The sequence below is a fragment of the Gymnoscopelus braueri genome, assembly GCF_963280865.1.
Source record: "Gymnoscopelus braueri genome assembly, chromosome: 9".
NCBI classification, from domain to species: Eukaryota; Metazoa; Chordata; class Actinopteri; order Myctophiformes; family Myctophidae; genus Gymnoscopelus; species Gymnoscopelus braueri.
The window spans coordinates 15,893,894-15,919,580 of record NC_137610.1 but is presented as its reverse complement, the minus strand read 5'-3'; the positions used below and the strand labels follow the sequence as shown (position 1 = coordinate 15,919,580).

At 40.3% G+C, this 25,687-nt stretch overlaps 2 protein-coding genes across 3 annotated transcripts in view; one reads left to right on the top strand and one right to left on the bottom strand.

Annotated features, from left to right (window-relative positions):
* Positions 1 to 1,842: 1,842 nt before the first annotated feature.
* Positions 1,843 to 12,573, top strand: rasef2 (RAS and EF-hand domain containing 2). 2 transcript variants are annotated; one of them, XM_080437169.1, is made up of 17 exons: positions 1,847 to 2,371; positions 3,982 to 4,134; positions 6,188 to 6,278; positions 6,711 to 6,806; positions 7,031 to 7,108; positions 7,228 to 7,343; positions 8,176 to 8,244; positions 8,535 to 8,616; positions 8,742 to 8,812; positions 8,913 to 9,132; positions 9,215 to 9,319; positions 9,650 to 9,800; positions 10,272 to 10,353; positions 10,761 to 10,875; positions 11,560 to 11,673; positions 11,785 to 11,861; positions 12,185 to 12,573. In XM_080437169.1, the coding sequence occupies exons 1-17, from the start codon at positions 2,055 to 2,057 to the stop codon at positions 12,285 to 12,287; spliced, it is 2,040 nt and encodes a 679-aa protein (XP_080293295.1). In that variant the 5' UTR covers positions 1,847 to 2,054; the 3' UTR covers positions 12,288 to 12,573. The 2 variants fall into 2 exon arrangements, with proteins under 2 accessions (XP_080293296.1, XP_080293295.1); XM_080437170.1 differs by lacking the exons at positions 10,761 to 10,875; positions 11,560 to 11,673; positions 11,785 to 11,861; positions 12,185 to 12,573 and adding an exon at positions 10,646 to 10,722 and having other exon boundaries at positions 1,843 to 2,371; positions 10,272 to 10,386.
* Positions 12,574 to 14,226: 1,653 nt separating this feature from the next.
* The window catches only part of fkbp16 (FKBP prolyl isomerase 16), a gene marked incomplete at both ends in the record, with an annotated part of 34,409 nt that continues 22,948 nt past the window's right edge, over positions 14,227 to 25,687 (bottom strand). The window contains 5 exons of the mRNA XM_080438043.1: positions 14,227 to 14,313; positions 14,432 to 14,578; positions 16,040 to 16,117; positions 16,579 to 16,766; positions 18,817 to 19,034. Coding sequence (XP_080294169.1) covers positions 14,227 to 14,313; positions 14,432 to 14,578; positions 16,040 to 16,117; positions 16,579 to 16,766; positions 18,817 to 19,034 — 718 coding nt within the window. The remainder of the gene's footprint in view (positions 14,314 to 14,431; positions 14,579 to 16,039; positions 16,118 to 16,578; positions 16,767 to 18,816; positions 19,035 to 25,687) is intronic.

Sequence of the window (25,687 nt, the reverse complement as noted above, 5' to 3'; positions counted from 1 at the left end):
TCGGTTGACATTTTTGATCACTTTTTCGGCGTTTTTGTTACCAGAGAGGTTTGCCTCCAAGATGGAGCCCAGGTAGGTAATTTCATCCTTTCTTTTGATGACATTATCACCCACTTTGATCGTGAAACTCTCTGCCTTGCTAAGGTTAGGACTGGACCCAAAGAGGATGGATTCAGTTTTACCCAGGTGTAATGAAAGTTTGTTGTGATGATGTCTTGTCACATAAATTCAAAATAACTTATGAAATGTTAGCCTACATATGGTGTTGTTTGTTTAGTTTTATATATTATTACAAAATATCTGTGGCAAAACAGTTAATTAAACCAATATGCCACCACAGTTAGTCCAGTGCTTGTTTTGGGGTTGATATTTCATGTAGTATGTACTAGTGTAGCAGTAGTGCCTGATGACCAAAAGCTTAATATCTCCCTCAGTCAAGGGGGAATTCACCTTTAGGCTAGTGATTAAGATGTTGGCTTTCCCCATGGGAGACTCTGGTCCGAATCCTGGGCGTTACACAAGGCTACAGTAAATTGTTAAGACCATTATATATTATATCAACCCATGTCCCTCTGCACTGTAGCAATTAGTGCACCTGGGGCTGTTTCATGCTTAGCCTGTCAAAGTAGTGCAAAGTAACTAAGTACATTTACTCAAGTACTGTTCTTAAGTTTTACTTTAGGCCTTTCAGGTGTTCCAATACACACTAATGGTGTTTATTGGTCACCCATACCACTGTGGCCGCAAGTTCGCACGGGTCTGCTCTTTCAAGCTCCGCACGCACGCACGCACGCACGCACGCACGCACGCACGCACGCACGCACGCACACACGCACACACACACACACAGTACTTTTTATACAATTATTTTTTGTCTGAAAGCGAGCCCACATTGTTTCTTCAGGAACAATATTTTCTATTTTTAACTTGATGTTTTTGTGAAAAAGGTCCTTTTGCACACCTACTGGACAGTTGTGTAGGAGCAGTCAACCAGTGCATGAGACAGGAAAAAATGGGAATCCTGCACCCTGTCTTCACTTACAGCAAAAAGGTATTTTATTAGGCTACAACATTAGGGAACGAAACGTTGTAAGTATGCTAGTTATTTAATGATCTTTACAAGTTATTTTGACTTTTGAGCCATTGAGATAGAAATGGCTCTGCATGGCCCCAGTGTATTTTTTTTTTATCTATCACAAATCTTTATTTATAACAATTATGACATACAATACGATACAATACAATACAATACAATACAATACAATTGTAACAAAGAAGTTATTAATACAACAATACAGCAACATCAGAGCCAGGGGGATTTACAAACAGAAAACATTAGCCTAAAGAGTGAACACAAAAGGACAGTTCTTGTAGCTTTCTTTTTTTTTGTCATAAATTGTTTTAATGTAGGCTACTGCTTGGCTTCAATCTCAAACACAATGAAAGAAGGTTTGGAATGACTAAATTTGGATTTATGTATAATTAATTATGTTTACCTCATTATTACTATTATTATTGAAGCCAAACAGTACATTTCGCCAGTAAAGACCAAAGTCCAGAGTCAACATTATGAACAATATACAGAGGTAGGCTACATCCTTCCAAAACGTGTTAGTGTGGGTACAATTCCAAAATAAGTGCAACATTGTCTCTGGGTACATTTCACACAAAGCCCCAGTATACTGTATTACTCTCCTGCTCCCACAGCTACGTGTCTAACATAGGCCCCTATTTACACCAATAGACGCGCAACGACAATACAAACGACAGGTGACCGCAGTTTCAGACCGCGACGTGGCTGGCCAATCAATGGGTCGTGTTTCCTGTGCGTGTTTAATTGAGGCTCTGATATTGGGTTTTCATTGACATTTTGAATGACTGCCCCAGGCAGGCATACATACCAACACCCGTTAAGTACAAGGATACCATCACCTGGTTCTCACGGTCACTGGCGATACAGGAGATCTATGCACAAGAAAGGCTTGCTTATTTCCTTATCCGTGTGATCGGCCTAAATGTTTTGTTTTTATTAGTTTTTATTTTATTTTTATTTTATGAAAATGGAGAGACCCAGCCTTCAAAGACTGTTTTCAGCGTGCGATGTGAATAAGTCTGGAGTGATCGAATACGAGGACTTCACGGTCGTTTGCCGAGAGCTCAGTGTCTCCGAGAGTGAGATGAAAACTTTGTTCAACAAGTTCGACGCGGATCAAAACGGATACATCAATTACAACAACTTTTCGTCGAGGTTCCAGGAGGTTTCCGAGACCCTGGACCTGGCATCCTTCGGTGCTTCTCAGATCCAAGACCAAGGCTCCCCGTGGGACGAGTTTCTGAGCAAAGTCGACGGTGCAGTTCTTCTCCCCGAAAGGTAAGTCACCGTCATAATGCCTATTGGCTATAATTATGTGCAGACTGCAGAGAGCCCTAGATTGGCTGTGATATTACGTACATGTCATGTATTCCACTAGCCTTGGATCACAAGATGGTCATGACCGTCTTGGATGATCTTCAAAATAGTGTTTGCACTTTGCCCCTTTTTGGTACGCATATCTACATAAAGTAAACGTTCAGATTTCAAATATAAAGTGCTTACCCCATGGCCACGGATGTTACAATTATGCACGGCCCCTCAGAAGTACCCGTATCTTCTGTATTGTTCAATAAAAAGTAATTTAATCCGATCGGTGGCTAATTTCTCATAGTTATACTATATCAGGCTCAGTGCAATATACCTCCCAACCGATAGGGTCGCGTAGTTGAAAGCATTGTGGAGAAAATACGAAGAAAATGGCCACCGATCGGATTAAAATGCCTTTTATTAAACAATACGGAAGATACGGGTACTTCTGAGGGCCCGTACAGAATTTTAACATCCGTGGCCATGGGGTAAGCTCTGTATATTTGAAATCTGAACGTTTAAGTAGATGTACGGACCAAAAAGGGAGACAGGGCAAACACTATTTTGAAGATCATCCATGACTGTCATATAATATGACAGTCAGTCATATGACAGTCAGTCATTGTAATCAGGGCTAGTATTCCACATAAACAGCCATAGATCACCCCAGCGAGAGCAGCATACAATTAGACCTAATGGGGATCACCTGGGGCACACAGTTGACAGTTGCGTTGCCATTGGCGTGCATTGCAGAGAATTATGTGCATGTAAATGTCGTGGCAAAAGTGGAGATATTTTACCAGAGCCTTCTATTGGCTCTGTTTTTTTCCCCACTAAACACACGTTTTCTGCTAGAACTTTCAAATGGATATGATACATATGGTATGGCTGTATATTGTGGAAGGATACAGGAAGGGTGGGCACCAAAACATTCTGGGCACTTGTTGATACTGGGCACCTTGGAAGAGTGGGCACCAAAACAGAGTGGGCACCAGGCCTTTGAAGAGTGGGCATTAGGGGAAATGTGGGCACCAGGCCTCGGAAGAGTGGGCACAAGGGAAATTTGGGCACCAAAACATAGTGGGTTCTAGACCTCGGAAGAGTGGGCACTAGGGGAAATCCAGGCACCAAAACCGGAATACTTTGAAGTCTGGCATGCATATTATTATACTTATTATATATTATATTTATATTAATTTGAGGTTACGGTTAGGCATAGTTTTACTGTGGTTAGGATTAAGGTTTGGGTTAGGCATATTTGACTAAAAGGTGCCCAGTCTGCCTACTTTGTATTGGTGCCCACATTTCCCTAGTGCCCAGTCTTCCGAGGCCTGGTGCCCACTATTTCTGGTGTCCACTCTTCTCGAGTGCCCAGTCTTTCCAAAAAATGGTGCCCAGATTTCCCTATTTCCCACCCATCCTGTATTATAATGGAATACATGAAATGTGTGCAAAATCACAGCCATTCTAGGGCTAATATGAGCATAGGTTCCCAAGCTGGCAGGTGCAAACTTCTTTTTCTCCTTTCTGTACTTCAGCTATTCATTTATTTGCTGTACTAATCTACTCCTAATTTATAGTCTTAAGGATCAGTTGGCTGATTTGTATCAGACCCTCCAGTCCTCCGCAAATATCGATATGCTCCAGCAGTACGAGGAAGTTGTCCACGCCCTCATAGGAGAAAGCATGGATCACAGCATGGAGAGAGAACAGCTGGAAAGCTGTTTAAAGAGGTAAGAATATATCTGAGTTCTCGAAGCGCTGCTTAATTAGCGGGTCAGGGTTACATTATCGAAGTACAGTTCCTCTGTCTGTACAGTGTATGTTGGGGTCCAGTCTGGCTACCATTGGGGTAGATTCAGAAGAGCATAATAATGCTCTCTGTGATGTCATTTCACATGCTTTAGTCTTTCCATAACCTGGTTTATTGTCGAGGACAGCATTTTTTTGTTGTTAAGAAATGTCAACAGACAAATCATCTACTCTCAAGAGCAAATTATCCCACATAATGGCATAGACCACAAAATGTGACAGCCTTTGGTTTTACATACATATAGCCAGAGGGTTTGTTTATCTACACAAAGTTGTGGCCCTCAATAATGCAACCTGCAGGCTTCTCCCTTGCCATCTGAAACTATTCACTTGGCATAATATGTGAGTTCTAGTTTTTGCTCTTTCTTCCACTTAAAGGACCACTTCACCCCGTTTTCAACCTATCTTCATATAATTGGTCCTCACTAATGCTCATTATAAGACGGAAGCATTTATGTCTATTGTCTACTCACTCGTCTCAGAGGAGGGCTGTGATTGATAATGTAAAGATTTATTTTTGATTAATGCAAGAAGAATGGCTTCTATTTTCAGCACACTAACTTTCAAGGAAGAGCAAGGCCTTAGTTTCTATTGGCTTGTCATCCCCATCGAGGATGTCATTGGTAGGCAGGTTTCTGAACCGTCCATAGCCCACCAATGAGACATAGTGTGAGTAGGTGGAAATTGCACCATCTTATAATGAATATTAGTAAGGACTAATTATATGAAAATAAGGTTGAAAATGAGTGAGGCGATGATCCTTTAGTTTAAACCAAAGTGCTTTTATAAATATATATTATATAAATAAATCAGATGGTAGATTGATACAAGACGATAATAGATCAGTTTGTATAGTAGGGTTGGCTAGGATGACTGAATGACCTCTTTTAAGGGTCAGACATGTGTTGTTAACTTAAAAATTATATTAAATATATGACACAAATGATCTTGAATAGGCTGCAGATATACAGTCAGCAAAGCATATTTTTTATAATTGCACATACACAATAGTAGATCAATTGTTGGAATTTGTGGTGCAATTGGCCATTAAAAACTCTATTTATCTATACAACTGATACAAAGGGTGATTACAACTTGGATGGCAAATATTGGGGGTTTCATGGATCTAGTATAATAATAGTAATAGTATGTCATTGTCTATTCACAGTTTGGGCCATTTATATTGCACACAAATATGGGCTATTTAAATTCTGTATTTCTTGACATTTTCTCCAAAGTCATTCAAACATCACCAAACTTACCTGAATAACTGAGTCAATGTTGACTAAACACCATTGCGTGGTTTATAAGTCATGGGAGGGGTTTGTGTCTGGGATATTTTCTGCTTCACTAAAGCACAAGGGACAAGTGACATTCCACACTCAAGGAAGTAATTATGAACACTGCCTGTTCCTTCTTATTTTACGTAGAAACCCTGAAAGTATTCCCGTTGTAGGCCGGTATTGCCTCTAATTTCACACATACAGTAAGTAGTTTTAGTAGCAGTTTATTTCGGTTCTTTAAACATAACATGGATGTCTGTGTGTGTGTGTGTGTGTGTGTGCTGTGTGTGTATATATAAGGTATACTGTATATATGTATGGGGAACAGGGGAACAGTCTGTCTCGCAGTTCCCCTGCGAAATCTGTTTTCTGAAGACAGTCCCTCCCTTGGTGCTGTCATCTGACGAGAGCGGGGAGTGGTACAACTACACTGTGTGTGAGCTCCTGCTCAACTCAGTAGATATGAAATGTATGTCTTAACAAACAGTAGTTGTTTTGTATTGTGTCTTAGTTCAATTATGATAGATTGACTGATTAATTTAAACCTCTTGAAGTCGTGTTGGTGAGGCGGGGGGGGGGGGGGGGGGGGGTAATTTATCCTTACATCTCAAACGTTTGTTGTTGGACAGTTGGACTTGGTCTGCTTTAGGTTGAAGGTACACATTAAATCACAGGTCTATGACCCTAACAGAGCAGAGGACATGAACAGTAGCCAGCTGGCTGAAATGGAAGATGACATGCAACAGCAACTTTCCACACTAGAAGAAAGGGTGAGAGAAGAGGTGAGTTGAATGTATTTATTAGTGACATGCCAAGTTGTTAATACAGAGCAAAATCATTGTACACTCCTGTTGTTCACTCTCAGTGTTAAATCAACTATGAGGATTTTACTGTGTAGTGTAGTAGTGTACTGAACCAGTCATTAGCAGTTTGTATTAAGAAAATTGCATTTTAATATGTATAAAATGACAATGGCAGTTGTATATTGAAGTATAGTATTTGAGGAAATTACTTTATTTCTTTCCTAAGTGAAATGAGGGGCACTTAATAACCCTGCAGCATTCTTTCCTGCTTCTTGAGAGTTACCTAGACATTTAGGACACAGCAGCTGGTTCCATTTCTCACAAAGGGCCTCTCTGTAAAGTTAGATGAAAGCCCCTGTTCTAAGCTTGTGTCAGTGGGCAATTCTATCTCCTTGGGTTTCATGTTTGTAGGAGCGTAAGAGAATGGAGGGAATCATGGCCACCATGCAGAGGAAACATGAAAATGAGGTTTCGGACCTTCATACTGCTTTAGACAGGGTGTTAAAGGTAAGGTTTACACAACCAATAAAGCAATTTCATGTCTATTTTTTCCAGACAAAACAAATGTCTTTACTCTGTTTTAAGTGTAGCAAAGAAATTATTTGAGACGACATAATGATTCTGAAGAGATGCTATGTTGTCTTCCAGCATTTAGAAATACAGGCTTATCCACAGTAACCCAATTAATATGCTGATTTAATAATGTGGTCATTAAAATTTTTATACTCAAGAACCAAGAGGAATCTGAACTCAACCGCTCAAGAGAGGATGTTGACGGCTTGAACAAACGTATCACTGAGCTTACACTGGTAGGTAATGTTGGGAATAGTTACTTAGGCTATGAAATTCTACTGGATGAATACTAATGCACTTACAGTACTGTAGTGTAGATAAACGTTCTAGTTATTTTTGCTGTCGGTCTCCTCAGGAAAATGAGCAGTTGCGGAGCTCTCTGATCAAAGCACATACGAGCATCTCCATTCTGCATTCAGAGCTGGATAAGCTGAAGAATATGTATGGAGATCAAAAAGTTCAGCATGAAAGGTAAGGTGCCATCTTAAGGCCATACTCATTTCAAGTCTATTCACATAGTAAACCCCATTGCTTTAGGGCATTAAATATACAGTAAATACAGCTCTGTAATAAATTAAGAGACCACTCCACACTTTTCTTAACTCAGCACCTCTACATGTATGGCAGCCATTCCATTCCATTGTGACTCTGTGCATACTGTAACTGTAGTTCAGTTTTCCAGAAGGTCCCGGGTCAGCAACAGATTTAAGTTGGAAACGCAGTACACCTTCATATGTGTTTCCGGTTCAAATCTGCTGCTGAGCCAAGCAAATGAAGCTATGAGAAACTGATCCGGAACAGGAAATATTTATGCCACCTTCTGGAAACAAAATCAAAAGATCAAACAGAACTGGCAAATCAACCTTATGAGAGCTACAGTAAAGTACTGTAACTAATCACTCTCACATTCTAACAAACAAACAAACAAATCAAAGAACAAGCACAGTCTTGGATGTGTGGCCGGTTGAGAGACGAAAAGACAGATGATGCCCAGTCGTCTTATATACAGACATGCAAAAGTGTCACTGTTCAGCTACAGTCACCTTTTTTAACCCAAATAGGGCAATTGTGTGACACCTGACCCGAAAGAAAACATCATGTTGTCACCTTTTTCACCTCAGGGCTGTTTGCATGCCTGTATATAGCTGATCAGCCAATCAGCAGCCCCACCAATTATCTCCGTGGAGTGGCACTGATACATTTGCATACAGCAGCACACAAACACACATCCATTCAATCCAAAATACAATATAAACAACATTATAACACAATTACGACCATAGTTGTTGGTTTTATTTTGCAGAGAGAGCGATGACCTGAAGAGGATGGTGTTGGAATACCAGTCTTACTCTAGTCAAGTTGAAATTCTACAGTAAGTCTTAAAAAGTTTTACATTTCTTCTGTTTTAGTTGATTACTTTCTTTCAAATACACAGACCTGAGTCAAGGTGCAAATTATTCAATGCAAATGATTGAGAACATTTGTTTGGCACGTTTTGTGTGCATCAGTAATGATAATAGACAATGAGTGTCAGAGAAAAGTATGCAATCAGACCACAATCTATATAGACCACACCCTCTGTATGACAGTAAACATGTTTGTGCAGTAAAGTACAAAAGATCAGCGACAGATGTTTTTCTATTTCCTGAAACGTCTTGTCAGGGAAATGAACAAAACGCTGTATGACAGCAATGATGGGCTGCGTTCTGTATTAGCCAGTGAAACGATGGCAACCAAAAGGAGGGTAAGTCTATTCATCTATTCAATAACACATTACATGTTGCCTATAAAAATGAGGACTTGCCTATACAAATGAAGTAATTGATCATGTTCACTTGAACATCATGACCTGCGTTATCTACCAAACAGTTGTCTCCTCAAAATGAAATCCCATCCAGAAGAATGAAGCCCCTTCGAGAAAGTACACTCATCCACAGCAGGTACTGTATGACCATGTTCCCTGTCGTCTGTTAAATGTGATTTGAACTTGAAGCCAGTTTCACAAATTCTGTAATTGATGTGTGTTCCTGTGCTGTGCAGTCCAAAGACGACTGGCGATAAAGCAGGCTACTCCCACGTGGACAGCTGGGCCGATAGGTATCTGGACAGTGGAGTTAACATACCAATGGACAGTGGAGTTAACATACCAATGGACACTGGCACTGCTGAAAACTCAGGCAGCGATTATGACAGCGATGACAGCAGAGAAACAGTGGAAACTGTTCACCACAGTTATTCATGTGTCCCCTCTGATGTGGAGGTCAGGTCAACCAACCACCATGCTTACTCATTTATGATGCTATGGTACTAGCGTTGATCTTTAACCTCACTGTCTCTGATAGATATTCGATGTGAAATCAGAGGCTACTGTGTCAGTGGCTCCAAGCAAAACCAGCTCTTTTGCATCATCAATAAGAAGACGTTTGTCTGCTTTCTCTTCCATGAAGGTAGCAGCAGTTTTTTATTCTATACATATTGTATGTATTGTGGATGTTCTTATCTTTGACAACAGACTTTTATGACTTGTGACATGACTTATGACAAACCTAACATGACATATGACAAAACTAACAGTTTATTGCATAATGGTGCTGTGTATTTGTATTTTTATGATGATACTGCTATTTGAAGTGGGTGCACTACAGTCTACTCAACATGTCAATGGATTCTGAACACAATGACAATTAACATCTTATCTAATCTTGTCTTAATACTGTTATGTAAGATAACTTAATTCCGCATGCATTTGGGTAATTTGTTGTATCCTTGCTACAAAGCCAAGTGAAACGGACATTGAAGAGGATGAGGGACCCACTCTGATCCCGATGTACCGCCTGGTTTTAGCTGGAGATGCAGGGGCTGGAAAGTCCAGCTTCCTGATGAGGTTGACTCTTAATGAGTTCAGAGGAGATATGCAGACAACACTGGGTGAGTGAAACAGTGCATTGGATTACATACATGGCTTTAGAAGCAAAATCGACGCTCCCAGGTGATGGGAGGTAATTTCATTGGACAGAGTTGCACATTTTTGTCTGTGGCACGAGTAGTAATGTTTAATAAAACTACAACAAGTTTACCTCTCTTAGTAGCGGGACCTGTGTGTTCTGTGTTTGCATGTATCATTCAGTGCGAGTGAGCACGCATCATCATCATAGAGTTGTGTGCTTCTCGCATCAGGGAAGTTGCGCGTCAGAGAGAGACTACCGGTACATTTATTTGGTGTCGGGCTCGAGCTAATAAATTGATTTAAGTCAATGTCGGGCTTGGGTGGGGGTTTTGGGCCCGTGCAGGGCTCTAGCAGTATTACATATGTTATGTTCACTGAACAAAACGTATTGATGCAATGTTTTCAGATGCTAAGTTATTATAATTCTAAAATGTTTCATAACTGTTTCTCAGGCGTTGATTTCCAAATCAAGAAGATGCTGGTGGATGGAGAAAAAACTAGCCTGCAGATATGGGATACAGCTGGACAAGAGAGGTAATCATTTTAATGGGGTTATTAACTCTCTCAGTGCCAAGCCCCGAGTTATCCTGAGTTTCTTCTGAATGCCCTCAGTGCCAGAACGAAAAATCCAGAGTAAAAAAAAAAAAAAGGAAAAAAATGTTCAGAACCCAAGATATCATTATCTGAAGATTTGCAGCTCCATCCACTCTTTGTTTAACTTCTAACTGAAAAAGGCTGTATCTCGCTTCCTGCTTAAAAAAAAAAAATTGCTGGCACAGTTCGCAATAATGTTTTTATTTCATTGGCACTGAGAGAGTTAAGGAAGTAACAGCAACATATGGGCCTTGTTGCTGATCCGTGTTAATTCAAAACCGGATTCAAATAACAATAGAAGCAACCACATGCTTTCAAGTTGTAATGTCGTTTTCCTGGTACTGTAGGTTCCGCAGCATTGCCAGGTCCTATTTCCGCAAAGCTCATGGTGTCTTACTGCTCTACGATGTTACTTCAGAGAGCAGTTTCCTCAATGTCAGAGCATGGGTGGATCAGATCCAGGTAACTCTGGTGACTGTGAACAGCAGTTAACCCATTTAGACCGGGAACCCCTATACGTAACTATACCTTACAATCCGGGAAGCCCTTTTGGGGTTGTTGTTGCTATGTACAGTATATAGCATACGTTTTTTGTAATTTTTGAATAAATATGTATTCAGGATTTAGCCAGGATTTAGAAGGTGTTTTTCGAATCGGCCTCAGGTCTAAATGGGTTAAATGTGCCTTAAGTGATTATTTTTTAAATCAGTTCAATAACTCTATATTCGCATAGCTGTCATTGCTATACAGTAGTCTTTGTTCAACGGCTCTAGTAAACAGAAAAAAAGAATGTAGGTCCGTATACCAATTTCATCCAATTAGGATAGAGAACAGAAATCACACAGGATACAGTGTGAAAGTGAAGTGATAAAATAAAAAAGATGACCATACACAGTTGTATGGTCAAATGGAACACAAGCTGATAAATGATCTTTATGGGGTTCTCTCTCCTCATTGGAAGAAATGTGCAACCCACCTGAAAATGTATTCTGTTAATAAAGAGCTGGAGAGACAGAGAGACCCCTGTTATTGAACAAACTATAGCAGTGATTACTATAGGAATATAGAGATTAACATTTGAACAAAATACGTTGTTTTAACAAAAAAAATATGAATGGAGTCAACAGCACCTTTTTGTTTGTACAGGACTCAACAGATGAGCAAATCCCAATGTGCGTTATTGGGAACAAAGTGGACCTAAGAGAAGAGTTACCAGAGGGGAGCTGTGTTAGCAGTGTGCATGGAGAGAAGTTAGCCAAGGTGCATTTCTCTGTTATCCTTGAACAAAACCTATTCAGCGGAATGCCTCGTCTCCCTATCAGTGTCTGAATCATTTGAAGGTAATCATGCATATCCATCCTTTGTTTGCAGGCATATGGGGCCTTGTTCTGTGAGACTAGTGCCAAAGAGGGGACAAACATAGTTGAGGCTGTTCTCCACCTAGCAAGGTAAGAGCCCAATGACAAAGCTTGTCTTTCGGTATCATTAAAGGTGGCCTATTATGCTTTTCCTTATTTTCTGTCATATTACATTGTTGAATGTTCATATTAAAGGGGAAGGAGCTAAAATGGCATGTTTCGGTAAGGCTAAAATTAGGGTCTGCATAAAGAGTATAAGTATAAGATAAATATGAGTTTTCTTTGAAACTGTAAATCATGCTAAGCTTATTAAGTGGATTGAGTCCCAGAATAAAAATATAATGGCTGGAAATGAGCATATTAGGCTGCCTTTAAATTCACCATAATGAAACTATTTTCTTTTCATACTACAGAGCAGTGAAGAAAAATTTTAAAGTGAGACGTGAGTCCGACTCGCAGGTCAAGTTGAGTCCAAATAATTCAAAGAAGGCTCTGAATGCTTGCTGCGGATTATAGGCATGCATGTCAACAAACGTTACTGTCTGGGATGGAGCAAAGAAGAAACAATCTTTTTTTATAAATACATTCCAGTGTTGCCCATTGCTATGGTTATTTTCTATACACATATTCTATACTTTTTTTTTTTAACTCTCTTGGACATTTTAGATTATTTTTGAACAATGAAGAGAACAGTCAATGCATTTAACAGAAAATATGTTTTAATTTCAAAGATTTGTATTTAGTTGTATTGTAATTGTAATGTAAATTTTAATAATTTTAATAAAAACCTTTTCCAAGCTTTGATGCTATTGAGATTCCATCATTCCTTATTTCCGCCATCACTACTTATTTAATGTTACATGGGGCCTTAGACAAAGTATCCACAACTATGTTGTTCTTTTTCATCTTTCTTATGCTGTTTTTTCCTGTGTACTAACGCAGACAGGAAGATTATCATTCACTGGTGCGCTCTGTGCCTGTGACACATAAGGCTTTAAAAAAGTAGGCCTACCCCTGTCATGACCCAAAAAAAAACTAATAACCCCAGTCCCCGGAAACAAAAGAACGTCGAGCACGACTACCAAAATACACAATGTCAAGCCAGTAAATATAGCCTCCCCTATAAGCTGCCTATCCAGAACTGATCAAGAACTAAACTTTAGTCTTCAGGGGCTAATTGTGGCAGGTATTTACACACTATACCCTTGTGTAGCAAAAGTGACCAGGGCCATGCTCCCGAGCCAAGCTCTAACCACTTTCACCCCACTCAAATTTTTCAAAGCATACAAGTCCCACTGGGGAAACACGGTACCACCTATCAGGGTCAGTTTCCCCTTTATTTAAAAACTAAATAAATAAAACAACTGCAGTTTCCAACAAAGCAGAGAAACATACTGCCAAACACAAATAAACCGAAACACTGTTCTGTGGCCAAGCCCCAGCATAGTGTGGCCCAGGTGGAAGAAAGAGCAAGGGGCATTTAAATGCTCTGAGGAGACACTAGCCATGTGTCTCCAATCACCTGATCACCTACATCGACCAACCAGCACACTGCTATAGAAGACAGGCAAACACAACTTAAACCGCATATACTTTGTTAACTGGCATCCCCCAGGAGTCTATACTAGTCATCCTCCTTTTTTCCATCTACACCAAATCAATTTCTCGAAAATAGCCAATCACAAGCTCACCACACGCTGCAACACAACGTGTTGTGAGCTTGTAATAGTGACGCTAGGGTTCATCTGGTTAATTGAAATGTCCTGCTAAGCAACATTTAAATCATTTCAGAAATGTCTATTTACTTGCCTCTTAAAAAATGTGGGGGAAAAATAATGACAAGTTGGTTTTTCAATCAATCTTTTTATTGGGCGTCACTGTAAGCAATAAGTCATTACAGCTGCAACACATTTACTTCTCTGTTTCTGTTGAACACTGGACAATGTTTTTCCCTGCTGTTTTGGATTCTTCTGGGCTTATGAGCTACAGTGGAATGGCAGATGGTGGAAAGAATTTGCAATTAATTTTGCCATATGTTTTTATCAGATTAGTTGCATCTTTTTTTATGTGGGATGATGATGTGGGGATTGTGATTGTACTGGGATTTTTGCTCAAATTGTGACTGTTGCCCTAGTCATCAAATTAGTAAAAGTTTGTTTCAGTTGGTTTTTAGTTTTAAACTTGGTTTCCAGAAAATATTGCACAAGGGTCAACCTGTTCATACTGTAAATGTGTATACTGCTGTCTTGATTCTTTGACGAGCACTTGATAAACTAAAAACAGTCTCATAATGAAGATCATTATTCTACTACACTTTGTTACTCTCACATAAAAACTTGGGAGATCAGCACCACCGTGGCCTTTGTGCAGTGCATGCCATGTTTTTCCGCTTCAGTTATTTTATTGCATAACCTGGAGGTGAAGAAGATACTTCCTTTTTGTTGGTGATGTGATGTCAGTTTCTTGCTGTCAGAATGACTGATGTCACTAAGCTGCCCAAGGCCACCACCAAAGCTCCAAGCAGAAACGTCCATGACATTGCCTAAAACACAAAACAACAGTCAAAACAATCTATACATAAACAACTGGTTTGTCTTTTAAACTGAACTGAATGAAAGGCATTTCTTACTCTGCTAAAGCTATGAATTGGCTTGGCTTACAGGTGGCTTGACTGGCTTCTTTTTGGATGGGATCAGAAACGGTGCAATATTCTCTCCAAGAATCTGGGCAGGTTTAGGTTTCCATTTCTGGGTCTCACAGCCTCCGGATTGCCTTTTGACGAGTTTAGACAACTCAACATGGATTGCCTTAGGTGAAAAAGACAAAACATCTAAAAAACAAGTGACCTTCAAAGCACTTCTGTCTAAATACCTTCATCTCATTACAAAGTTTACTTAAAACAGGATCTTTACATGTGAGACTGTAATATTGAAGTTGTCCATTAGATGGCAGCAGAAGTCTTATTATAAATACATGCTGCATATTCTTAGGTAGGCCAAATGACTTAAACTCAGTGTAAGCTTCAACAAACAGAAAACAAACTTAACATATTCGTTATCTATTTAAAAGTTACATTTCACTGCATGCTCTACTGTAAAGTGCTCAACATCAAACTTAAAATTGTTAGGGTGGAGAATTAAACTCATCATGCATTGATTGTATAATGTAGCAGAATCAACTCAGGCAATATATTGCGGTTATTATTAGACAACGTATCTGTTGAATCTTTTCCCCCTGCCATCAGATTCACACCGTAGACCAGTACCTTCTCACAGTGCAGCTAAATTAAGTTTCTGTAAAGGATTTTATCCGCCATCGAGACAAGGGTGTAATTACCAAGCCAGCAGATATTTTAGTTTTGTCTAGACTAGACAAGACTAGACGTATGGCAGATAATAGCACTGTGCACTTTAGGTCTGCTCGAGAGGAGCAGAGGCAACAGTGGGTCGACAAGAGTTAATGCCATGGTTATGTGTTGTATGTAAATTATCTTATATCTCACAATGTTTGGCCATTTCAACCAACAACAGTAGGTTGGATCAATGAGTGAATTATCATGTCAAGCAAAAGCCTCTGAGGTTAATGTGACAATTGCTGTTATGATTAACCATTCTCCATAGTAAGACAGCAAGATAAGTGTTGTTCATTAGTCAATGTAGAGTATAAAGACAGCCGTAATAGTTCTATTTATTATCACCTTCTTTGCAGTATGAGACTGCAGCGACCCTTCTATCTACTGTCAGGGACATTATTTAGTTGATGTCTGGGTCATACGAGGTGCAGGGCTTTCCAGACAACTCTAATCAGTGTGGTCAGGTGGAGTATCTGGCAGACTCCACTACCCACACAAGCAAGACGGAACAGGTCCTCAAAGGAGCCCGAGTTGTAATACACTAAGATCATAGGAATTGCCAGTGTGATGAATGTGTTTATATGGGTTTGTGAGTTGTCCAAATTTCAACTAACATGCTCAGTCAGTACACAGGTCTTGCATGGTTGTTTTCTTGTTGGTTAGATAGCATTCAAAGCATCTTTGCAGAATTGCATGAAGTGAAAACACAAATTAGTCCCTTACCATTAATTTGGGGTGTCAGGAGATGGGCCTCCCTATTGACTTTAGGGAGCTATTTTAGAATGACCTTTGCTCTCTGTGTGTGTGTGTGTGTGTGTGTGTGTGTGAGGTATGGTTGGGTTTCACAGGCTGTCTTTGGTAGGGAAACACAGGTGGTGACGAAAGGACAGACATGCTCACCCATATAGAGTCTCACCTTAGTGGCAGGCTCCAGTTTCAAGGCCTTTTTAAGTAGCTCCATTGCCTCTTTATTCTCACCCTTGTCTGACAGCATCTGAAAAAGAGATGGCAATGCACCCATAAATCTGACAATAAAGATAAACAGATGGCAGTGATCAGGAACCTCAATAACGTGCCACGCCAAAATAAAAGTAAACTTACTGTGTGAGTGGTCACATGAATCTTCCTTGGAATAATAATAATACAGTTTATTTGATATTAACTAATTGAACCCTAGCTTCCCAATTCTGGGGCGAACATTCAGAGAAAATAGATCTGCAAGCTCACAATGTGTCATATTGCGACGCATTGTGAGCTTGTAGATAAGCTATTTTGCTGAATGAATTTGGTGTATAGGGAAATACTGGCGGACCTAGAGCCCTGGGGAAGCCCAGTCAACTTAAGTATATAGGGTTAAAGTGGCTGAAGCTCATGACCTGAAAACCATAATCTTGGGTTGCAACCGTTTTTGTTGCGTTTACCACCAATAGGAAATCCAAAGGGAAGTGGCCTCACCTTTCCTGTCCTGAACAAGGCCTTGACGTTGTTAGGCTCCAGGAACAGCACATCCCGGCTGGTGTTCAGTGCATCTTCGTACTGTTCCAGTTTGAGCTGAGCGGCGGCTAGATTGTTCAGACTCTTCACTCTGTAGTCCCTCACCTCCTCCTCTTCCGCCACCGCCAACACACCGACATTGTTGCCATCTACAAGAACACAGGGCCACACAAGACTCTCACACCTCCTGCCACTTTGTCACGGATATTTCCTGTCCTACATTGTCCTCTCTACCGTTTAGTGACTGAGGCGTAATGTCGAACAGAAAACAGGTGAAAGCGAATGGGATGGATCAGGTATTTGATGTATCGTAGGGGAGGAGTGAAGGCTGTGTGCATTCTTCTTTTTCTTGCGTTTGAAATGTATTCTGTGACGGAGGTGCCGTATCAGTTGCTCCTCTGGGATGGTTTGTTACGTCAACACCTAAAGTGCGAGTCATTAGTTTTGTGTTGAAGAGGAAATGCTGTTTGAAGATTCCCGTTATATCCTTTTAAGGATGGAGCATATAACGGGAATCTTCAAACTAGAGACGTAAGTAATTCTAGACCGTTTGAGTGGACTGTAATGGTTTCCATGGCAACGGCCATCCTAATGGGATTATACGGAAATTGGCACCTATTGTAGGCTACCTGTCATTTTCTGTTCAGTTACCATATATGATGTTCAGATTCCTTAATGACAGAGTTGAACAGCTTAAGAAGAGACAATTTCTTTTTTTTTAAAGTGCGTGTGGGGGGAGGTGTTGCATGGTTATAGGATCTTTTTACTGTGCATGGTGGGTTTAAATATCTATTGATTATAAAATAATTTATTGTAAAATAAATGCAACAGACCTGAAAGCAAGAGTCACATGTTACTGTCCGTGCGGAATTATTTCTCACCGGTTGCCTCCCCACCCACTTAAACACATGAACCTGATGGCCCTGGTCTCATCCTTCCTTCTTAAGTACCGCCGAATATTCAGCCATTGGTCCATCATCATTGACACATTATGAACCAGTCCATGCTCCACTCCGCCATGCTCCCCTCTTGGGGTGACAGCGCCATCTCCTTAATTAAAGTAATTAATGAGGTGGAAATAATACGAAAGCTGATTAGCTTTGATTTTCATTAGAATTATGCTAAAACATTTATGGCGGCTGTCACGCTGCATTGAGAGATGTGGCTCTGCATTGTGGTGGCGTGATTAGTGAATGTCAGAGAGAGAGAGAGCCGTTATGTCAGAGCTGAAAAAGTTGAAAAAGAAGTGGCTATGAAAGTTTGTGTGTGTGTATGTAGTCTATACAGTATTTTTTTTAAAACATCATTAATGTTTTGTCCTGATGAAGGTCAGAAACGTAGTTTACAGAATACTTTTTTTTTGTTGCAAGTTCCAGACAGTGTGCAGGACATCTCTCTTGATATCAATTTTGGACCATTCGTTTGGACCTTCCTTGTTGCCATACACACCTGTTGTCAACCTTTGAGGTGTGCATCGGCCTTCTTTTCAAGTTTAAATAGTATTAATGAAAAAACGTCCCACATACTGTCTTCAGGGCCATTCCCACTGCGCTCTATAACTATAACTATAGAAATATAGTTTTAAAATCGTTCTAAGTCAAGTGGATGGCAGAGTTCACACCAGCTATTAAAAAAATACAATGGTGAACGATATAGTTATAGTTATCTTTATAGTTATAGTGCTCAGTGTGACTGGCGCTTTCAGCCTCGTTCCCAACCTTTTCTCATCTTGCTTACTGTAAATCGCTCTGGATTAAGAGCGTCTGCTGAATGCCTAAATTGTAAATTGTAGAGGAGAAAAGCCTGGTTCCGAGTCGACCTAATGCAGATCTGTAAAGCCTCAGCGAAGCTTCCGTCAAATTCCAGTACTTCCGTTTAGACGCTCAACCGGCTAGGTCTCACCCAGCGTGGTCTTCACTTACACAACAAAATGTTTTCGGTCAACTGACCTTCATCATACGTGCAAATACCTGATGAAGGACTGTTGACTGAAATGTGTTTTTCTTAATTCACGTTTTGCTGTAAGTGAAGACAGTGTGCAGGACTTTTGTCCTCTTCTCTATGCTGGCTGTTCACTCCTACACACCATGGTGCACTATAGGCCTTTATTTATAAAGTACTGTCAACTGCCATGATGAATGTCTGGCATAATTAAAAATGTTTGTGTAAAATAAACCTTAGATGTCTATGGTCAGTTACCTTTGGTGCATGGGATTAGTACACCCAGAGCCATGCAATAGGCTCTTGCAGCCATGCTGTACGCTTCCCTCTGAAAATAAAAGTTCCCTCGCTCTCGCTTCTGGTTGCCAATGCGGATGCGGTCGGGTATGGGCAGAGTCAGGGGGTCTGGTTTGTCTCGGATGTGCAGGAGCTGGAGCTGGTAGAGTAGAGGTGCCCAGGGTGGAATATCAGGCTCCCTGCCAAACACAAACAAACACACATGACACACACTCATACATAACTAATAACATCATGGGGAAGTGAGGGAAAACATGTATATTTAAATATCAGCATTAGGAGTACATGTTGTTACATATGCCGGAGTGCCTGCCAGGTACACTTATTATATTATTCATCATACAAGAGCAACACAAGGGACAGGTGCACTTTAGATGTTTAGAATTATCTCATAGCATTTGGAAAGTGTACATGTAAATCAATTAATTGAAAATAACTTCATGATACGATTACTTCTAAATAAGAAGATTGGGTAAAAAAGCCAGGCAACCAATTTCAAGGTCTTGTAAAGCAATTACGTTTAGAAATAGAGATCAAGTAATACTGAGGATTTTGCAGTGTGGAAGACAAGGCAGAGGCCTTTAAGCAAGTAGTAATGGGGTGCAGATTATATACTTTATTGTCCCTGTGGAGAAACGTGTGCTCTGCATTTGATCCATCCTGGAGCAGTGAGCAGCCACAGTGCAGGAGACCAACTCCAGTTGGAATTGCTTCCCCTTCTTAAAATGCAGGTTCAGATATGGGCCCACGATCTGCTATAAGTCCTCCCAGGCCACAGTACAACAATACGAAGAAGCCACCCTATATAGTAGGGGGTACTAAGCACAAAAAATGGCCAAATCGTTACGCGGCGGATAAAAGCATGACATTTTATACAGATGTCCCTTGGGTCATCCTTAAACATCCTAGAAGGGGTGCCCAAAAAAATCTTAAACAGGAAGTGAGTTATGGACAAAATTCAAAATGGCCACCTAAACTATTGACCGTTGACTCAAAAGACACCAAAAGAATCTTCAAAAAGCATAACATTTGGCACATATGTCCCTTGGGTCATCCTAAGACATCCTAGAAGGGGTGCCCAAAGGAATCTGAAACAGGAAGTGAGTTATTGACTAAATTGAAAATGGCCGCCTAGTGTTGTCGATTGACTCAAAAGACAACTAAATAATCTCATAAAAGCATACAATTTGGCACACATGTCCTTTTGGTCATCCTAAGACATCCTAGAAGGGGTGCCCCAAAAAATCTGAAGCAAGAACTGAGTTATTGACTAAATTGAAAATGGCCGCCTACAGTGTTATCTATTGACTCAAAAGACAACTAAAGAATCTCATAAAAGCATACAATTTGGCATACATGTCCCTTGGGTCATCCCAAGAAATCCCAGAAGGGGTGCCCAAAAAAATCTTAAACAGGAAGTGAGTCATTGACAAAATTGAAAATGACCGCCTACAGTGTTGTCGATTGACTCAAAACACAACTAAAGAATCTCATAAAAGTATACAATTTGGCATACATGTCCCTTGGGTCATCCTAAGACATCCTAGAAGGGGTGCCTGAAATTATCTGAAACAGGAAGTGAGTTATTGACTACATTTAAAATGGCCGTGTACAGTGTTGACAGATGATGCAAAACACACTCATAAAAAATTCTCATAAAAGCATGAAATTTGGTACAAATGTCCCTTGGGTGATCTGAATGCATCCTAAGGGGTGCCAAAAAAAGTTTTAATAGTCTCTCAATGGAAAACACTCCTCCCACACGGGCTGCACTGCTACAATATTCAAATCGAGCAGCCAATCTGGCATTTGGTCCAGAAGCCTGAAAGCTATGCAATCTCTACCATCTCCTGACAAATATGGATGGATTAAAGTCGCTGATTCGTGGACACCTTTATGGACACTCTTGCCAGAGGCTGCTTAAGTTTGTAGAGAACTCAAGTGTGGCTGCAAAGCTGAGCCCTTCTGTTCGAGAAAGTGTAGATGCCGGGATGCTGGGTTACCTTGCAGAGCATTATGCCAATGTGCTGGTAATTGCGAAATGGCACACATGAATACATGTAGTTACTAAACACTAATCACAAAAAAACAGTAATGATCAAGAAGAAAATACATGAGAAGATAGTGTAAAACAAGCAAGAAGATGTAGAGTGCAAAATAAATAAGATGCAGAAAGTAAAATAAGAATATGCAGAGTAAGATAAGATGCAGAGTAAAATAAATAAGAATATGCAGAGAGTTAGATAAATAAAGAAGATTCAAAGAGTACAATAAAAAATAATGCAGAAAGTAAAATAAATAAGTGATGTAGAAATGAAAACAGAAGGTAGACTACAAAATACGGCAGGTTATGCACTGCATAACCTGTCGTATTGAGTCTGCATAATATGCAGACTGCCATGGTCAACTGTTTAAACAGCCATTTAGAATTTCTTCAACATGGTCCCTTCCTAAAAAGTTTAATAAACAAGCAAACAAACAAATAAATAACCCCTTCTAGGATATGTTAAGAAGCACTCAATGTACGTACCAAATTATACACTTTTATGACGTCCCTTTATGTTTTCTTTTGTGTCAACTGCTTTAGGCGGTCACTTCCTGTTTAAAACCTTTTTGGGCACCCCTTGTAGAATGCGTTCAGATCACCCAAGGGACATTTGTACCACATTTCATGCTTTTATGAGATTCTTTAGGTATCTTGCATCATCTTTCAACACTGTAGGCGGCCATTTTAAATTTAGTCAATAACTCACTTTCTGTTTCAGATTATTTTGGGCACCCCTTCTAGGATGTGTTAGGATGACCCAAGGGACATATGTGCCAAATTGTATGCTTTTTGGAGATTCTATAGGCTTTTTGAGTCAATCGCCAACACTGTAGGCGGCCATTTTCAATTTAGTCAATAACTCACTTCCTGTTGAAGACTTTTTTGGGCACCCCTTCTAGGATGTCTTAGGATGACCCAAGGGACATGTGTGACACATTTTATACTTTTTGGAGATTCTTTAGTTGTCTTTTGAGTCAATCGACAACACTAGGCGGCCATTTTCAATTTGGTCAATAACTCACTTCCTGTTTCAGATTTTTTTGGGCACCCCTTCTAGGATGTCTTAGGATGACCCAAGGGACATGTGTGCCACATTTTATGCTTTTTGGAGATTCTTTTGGTGTCTTTTGAGTCAACGGTCAACAGTTTAGGTGGCCATTTTGGATTTTGTCCATAACTCACTTCCTGTTTAAGATTTTTTTGGGCACCCCTTCTAGGATGTTTTAGGATGACCCAAGGGACATCTGTATCAAATGTCATGCTTTTATCCGCCGCGTAACGATTTTTCACTTAGTGCCCCCTACTAATAAAACAAGTAGTGAAGCCAATAGCCGATATTCAAGCTCACAGTGCATTGAATCGTGATGCATTGTGAGCTTGTAAATCGGCTATTTTCACCTATAATGACATGCTCAGAATAGGGACCCAGGGTTAATTAAAGGGATATTTCACTTTCAACTCAAAACTTTGGGTGATTTTATCATCCACTCAGGCTTTTGTGAGCCCCCCAGACCATTTTTAAGTTGCTTGATTCAGTATTTAGATATATGATATTCATTTTATCAGACACGCCCCCTTCTTATACAAACCCATTATAACTTCAAACTCCATTTTAACCATGTTAGATTTATCAAAAACACCCGTCCTTGGTTCTGGTGACTCACCCCGCCCTCCTAATACACGAGGGGTTTTTCTTTTATTGTATTACATTTTTTTCATTTTCCAAAAATAATATTAAAAATAAATGAAAAAAAATATCGAAAAAACACGGCCCCCTCGCATATTAGGATGGCGGGGTGAGTCACCAAAACCAAGGACGGGTGTTTTTGATGAATCTAACATGTTAAAAATGGAGTTTGAAGTTATAATGGGTTTGTATAGGAAGGGGGCGTGTCTGATAAAATGAATATCAAATATCTAAATACTGAATCAAGCAACTTAAAAACAGTCTGGGGGGCTCACAAAAGCCTGAGTAGATGATAAAATGACCCAAAGTTTTTTTGAAAGTTAAATATCCCTTTAACTGGGTAGGCTGCTACAGGGCAAGGCTGCTGAAATCTTGATCACTCAAAAAACCAACAACAACAAATCCAAAAACTCACGAGATATCAAGATTCAGACTAGCCGACAGACTGATAAATGATGCATAATGTTTTTCAATGTGGTATATTCCTGTTTATTTAGGCTACACCTGTAAGACATCCGTTCCCTCTCAGGACAAAGCAGGTTCAATAAAGTATTATAATATACCAAGGCAGTAACAGTTTAGGGGCTTGTGAACTTAAACGCGTTATTCAAGTCCCTTTAAGCAGGCAAGAAATGTAAACTGGTGTACCTGTGAGCCATGAACGGCCTCAGCTTTACTCAAGAATCACTGAGAAGGAAAGTTAATTTAGTTTCCAAGCATCCGGCCTCTGCGACCACATGACACACAATGGGGCATTATCAGCACTACCTCTGTGGCGGCTCTTATTCCTGTGTGTGTGTGTGTGTGTGTGTGTGTGTGTGTGTGTGTGTGTGTGTGTGTGTGTGTGTGTGTGTGTGTGTGTGTGTGTGTGTGTGTGTGTGTGTGTGTGTGTGTGTGTGTGTGTGTGTGTGTGTGCGTGCGCGTGCGAGGACGGTGAAATGATCTTCGATTTGCATTACGTTTTTTAAAAGTTAAACTCTGCTTTACCGTATGCTAGAATTGTAAAACAAGTGTCAGACGCCATAGTAGAAACAAACAGACGGTCTAAAAATCGACCATGGATGCAGTGTTGGACCACACTTAGCCTGTTTAGCCCCCGTTCCATTTAATGCCAGTGCCAGTCTGGTGCAAGGTGATAGCAGCTACGGTGAGTTGTGTCAAATCATGAATTATTCAACCTGGCTGTGTCAATGACACAATTTATGTCTGTCTAACAGAATTAGCGTAGCCTACCCCCACAGTCGGTGGGAGGCTGCATCAGCAGGTGGAATCGGGTTACCCTTTCACCTCTCCTCCCTGGGGACTGCATCCGCTGGACCACACACTCAAAGGACCACAATGGACATAAGCTCTCCAACGTTATTGTGTTTTATTCTTTTGACAGATACAATTATATGTTTATGCATATGCATTTGTCAGTAAAGATATCAATCAATCAATCATCAATCAATCAATCAATTGTAGTATGCACAGGAATTGCAAACCAGAGCCCCCACACACACACACACACACACACACACACACACACACACACACACACACACACACACACACACACACACACACACACACACACCTTGCCTCCACCCTCCGAAAAAGTTACGTCAATACAGCCTGTTTGGCCACCTCTTATACACTTGCTGTCCCTCTTTAGTACTAAATCCACTTTATTGGAACAATAATGAATTAACCTCACAGGAGGAGTCACCAATCAGCCAACTGCACACCCTGCAGCCTCTCAAACCTGATGGGATACAACAAAGAACTAATGCATAGTTACTTGGATTGTAACTGTAATGTAATCACTGTAATCCCTTAGACTAGTTACTGGGGAAAGTAATAATACAGTACTGTATATTACCCAAAACTGGTTTACACACAAGGCGCTTCATTTAGCAGTAGAAGCCTGTCACATCTATTTGTGACGGCACCACTTGTTGCTGTATCTGTGCCCTTTCGCATCTGACTCTTAACAGTTTATATGGATCAAAGATCCACCTAGAGTTAGCTCGGTTGTGTAATGGGTGAGCATATACGTCCACTTTAGAAGACTGTAAACACTTGGCCTGGGATATGTTGGGTAACATGATGAGTGTTTCTATATGAGGCCTTGTAAGGATGAGAGACTAATCCTGTTTCTTCCTCCTTAGTAGGTTTTCCCAGGTCGTGACATTGCATGCATGTGAATACTCAAGTGGTTTGCTTTGCTCACTTGTTATTCTTTTTCTTTGCTGCTGTTATCTGGCAGTATTTCACAATATTCCAAAGGCTACATGTTATGTAACCGTGTGCTCCATCTAACAACAATGCATACAGTGTATACTGTCATCCTACTGGTTGAGGCCAGATCCAACCACTCCCAGTGCCTATAGGGATTCCACTGGCCCCGTTTCTGAATGAGGACTCGATCAGTCAACCCTGAGGAAATCACTTGGCTGCATTCTTTAGAGAAAGTTAGCCTCGCATCCCCTTGGATCACTGTGACTCTGAGACACGCTTTTTATTGAGACTGATGTTGTTATCACAGCAGCTGTTACTTAATGAAACATGCACTCCCTGTCACCCATGCCACTCTGATGTTACCGTGGCTGCTGTGCTATGTCGATGTGACAGCTTACAGAGATCGTCACAGCAGTTTTAGTTCACTTAATTTATTTCATGATGGAACAACGGAACCATAGAATGTGTGCACACCGCATCAAAAGCAAAACATCTTACATATTATTCTTAGTTTACATGTGGTTGTATTTTTATTTGTAAAATGTCACAGAAGCATAATACAAAGGGTACAAATTAAGCTTGTGTGCAATGATTTAAAAAAAATTGCCTTCATCTGATGGATCAGATTGGGTAGAATAATGCAATGCATCACCATTTAAATTTAAGCTAAGACTTGAAAGTAAGTGAGGTTATATCAGGTCTCAGAATGAAAATGTATACCACTTAAACTGCATTTTGGATGCCAAATATTTGAAAAGGCATAAACCATGTCCATTATGTCATTCTAGACATATGTCATTATTTTATTTCATGTCGCTGGACAGGGAGAGGGAAGGCTACACACTCCCACTTTGCTGGCCATGAGTCACATAGGAATA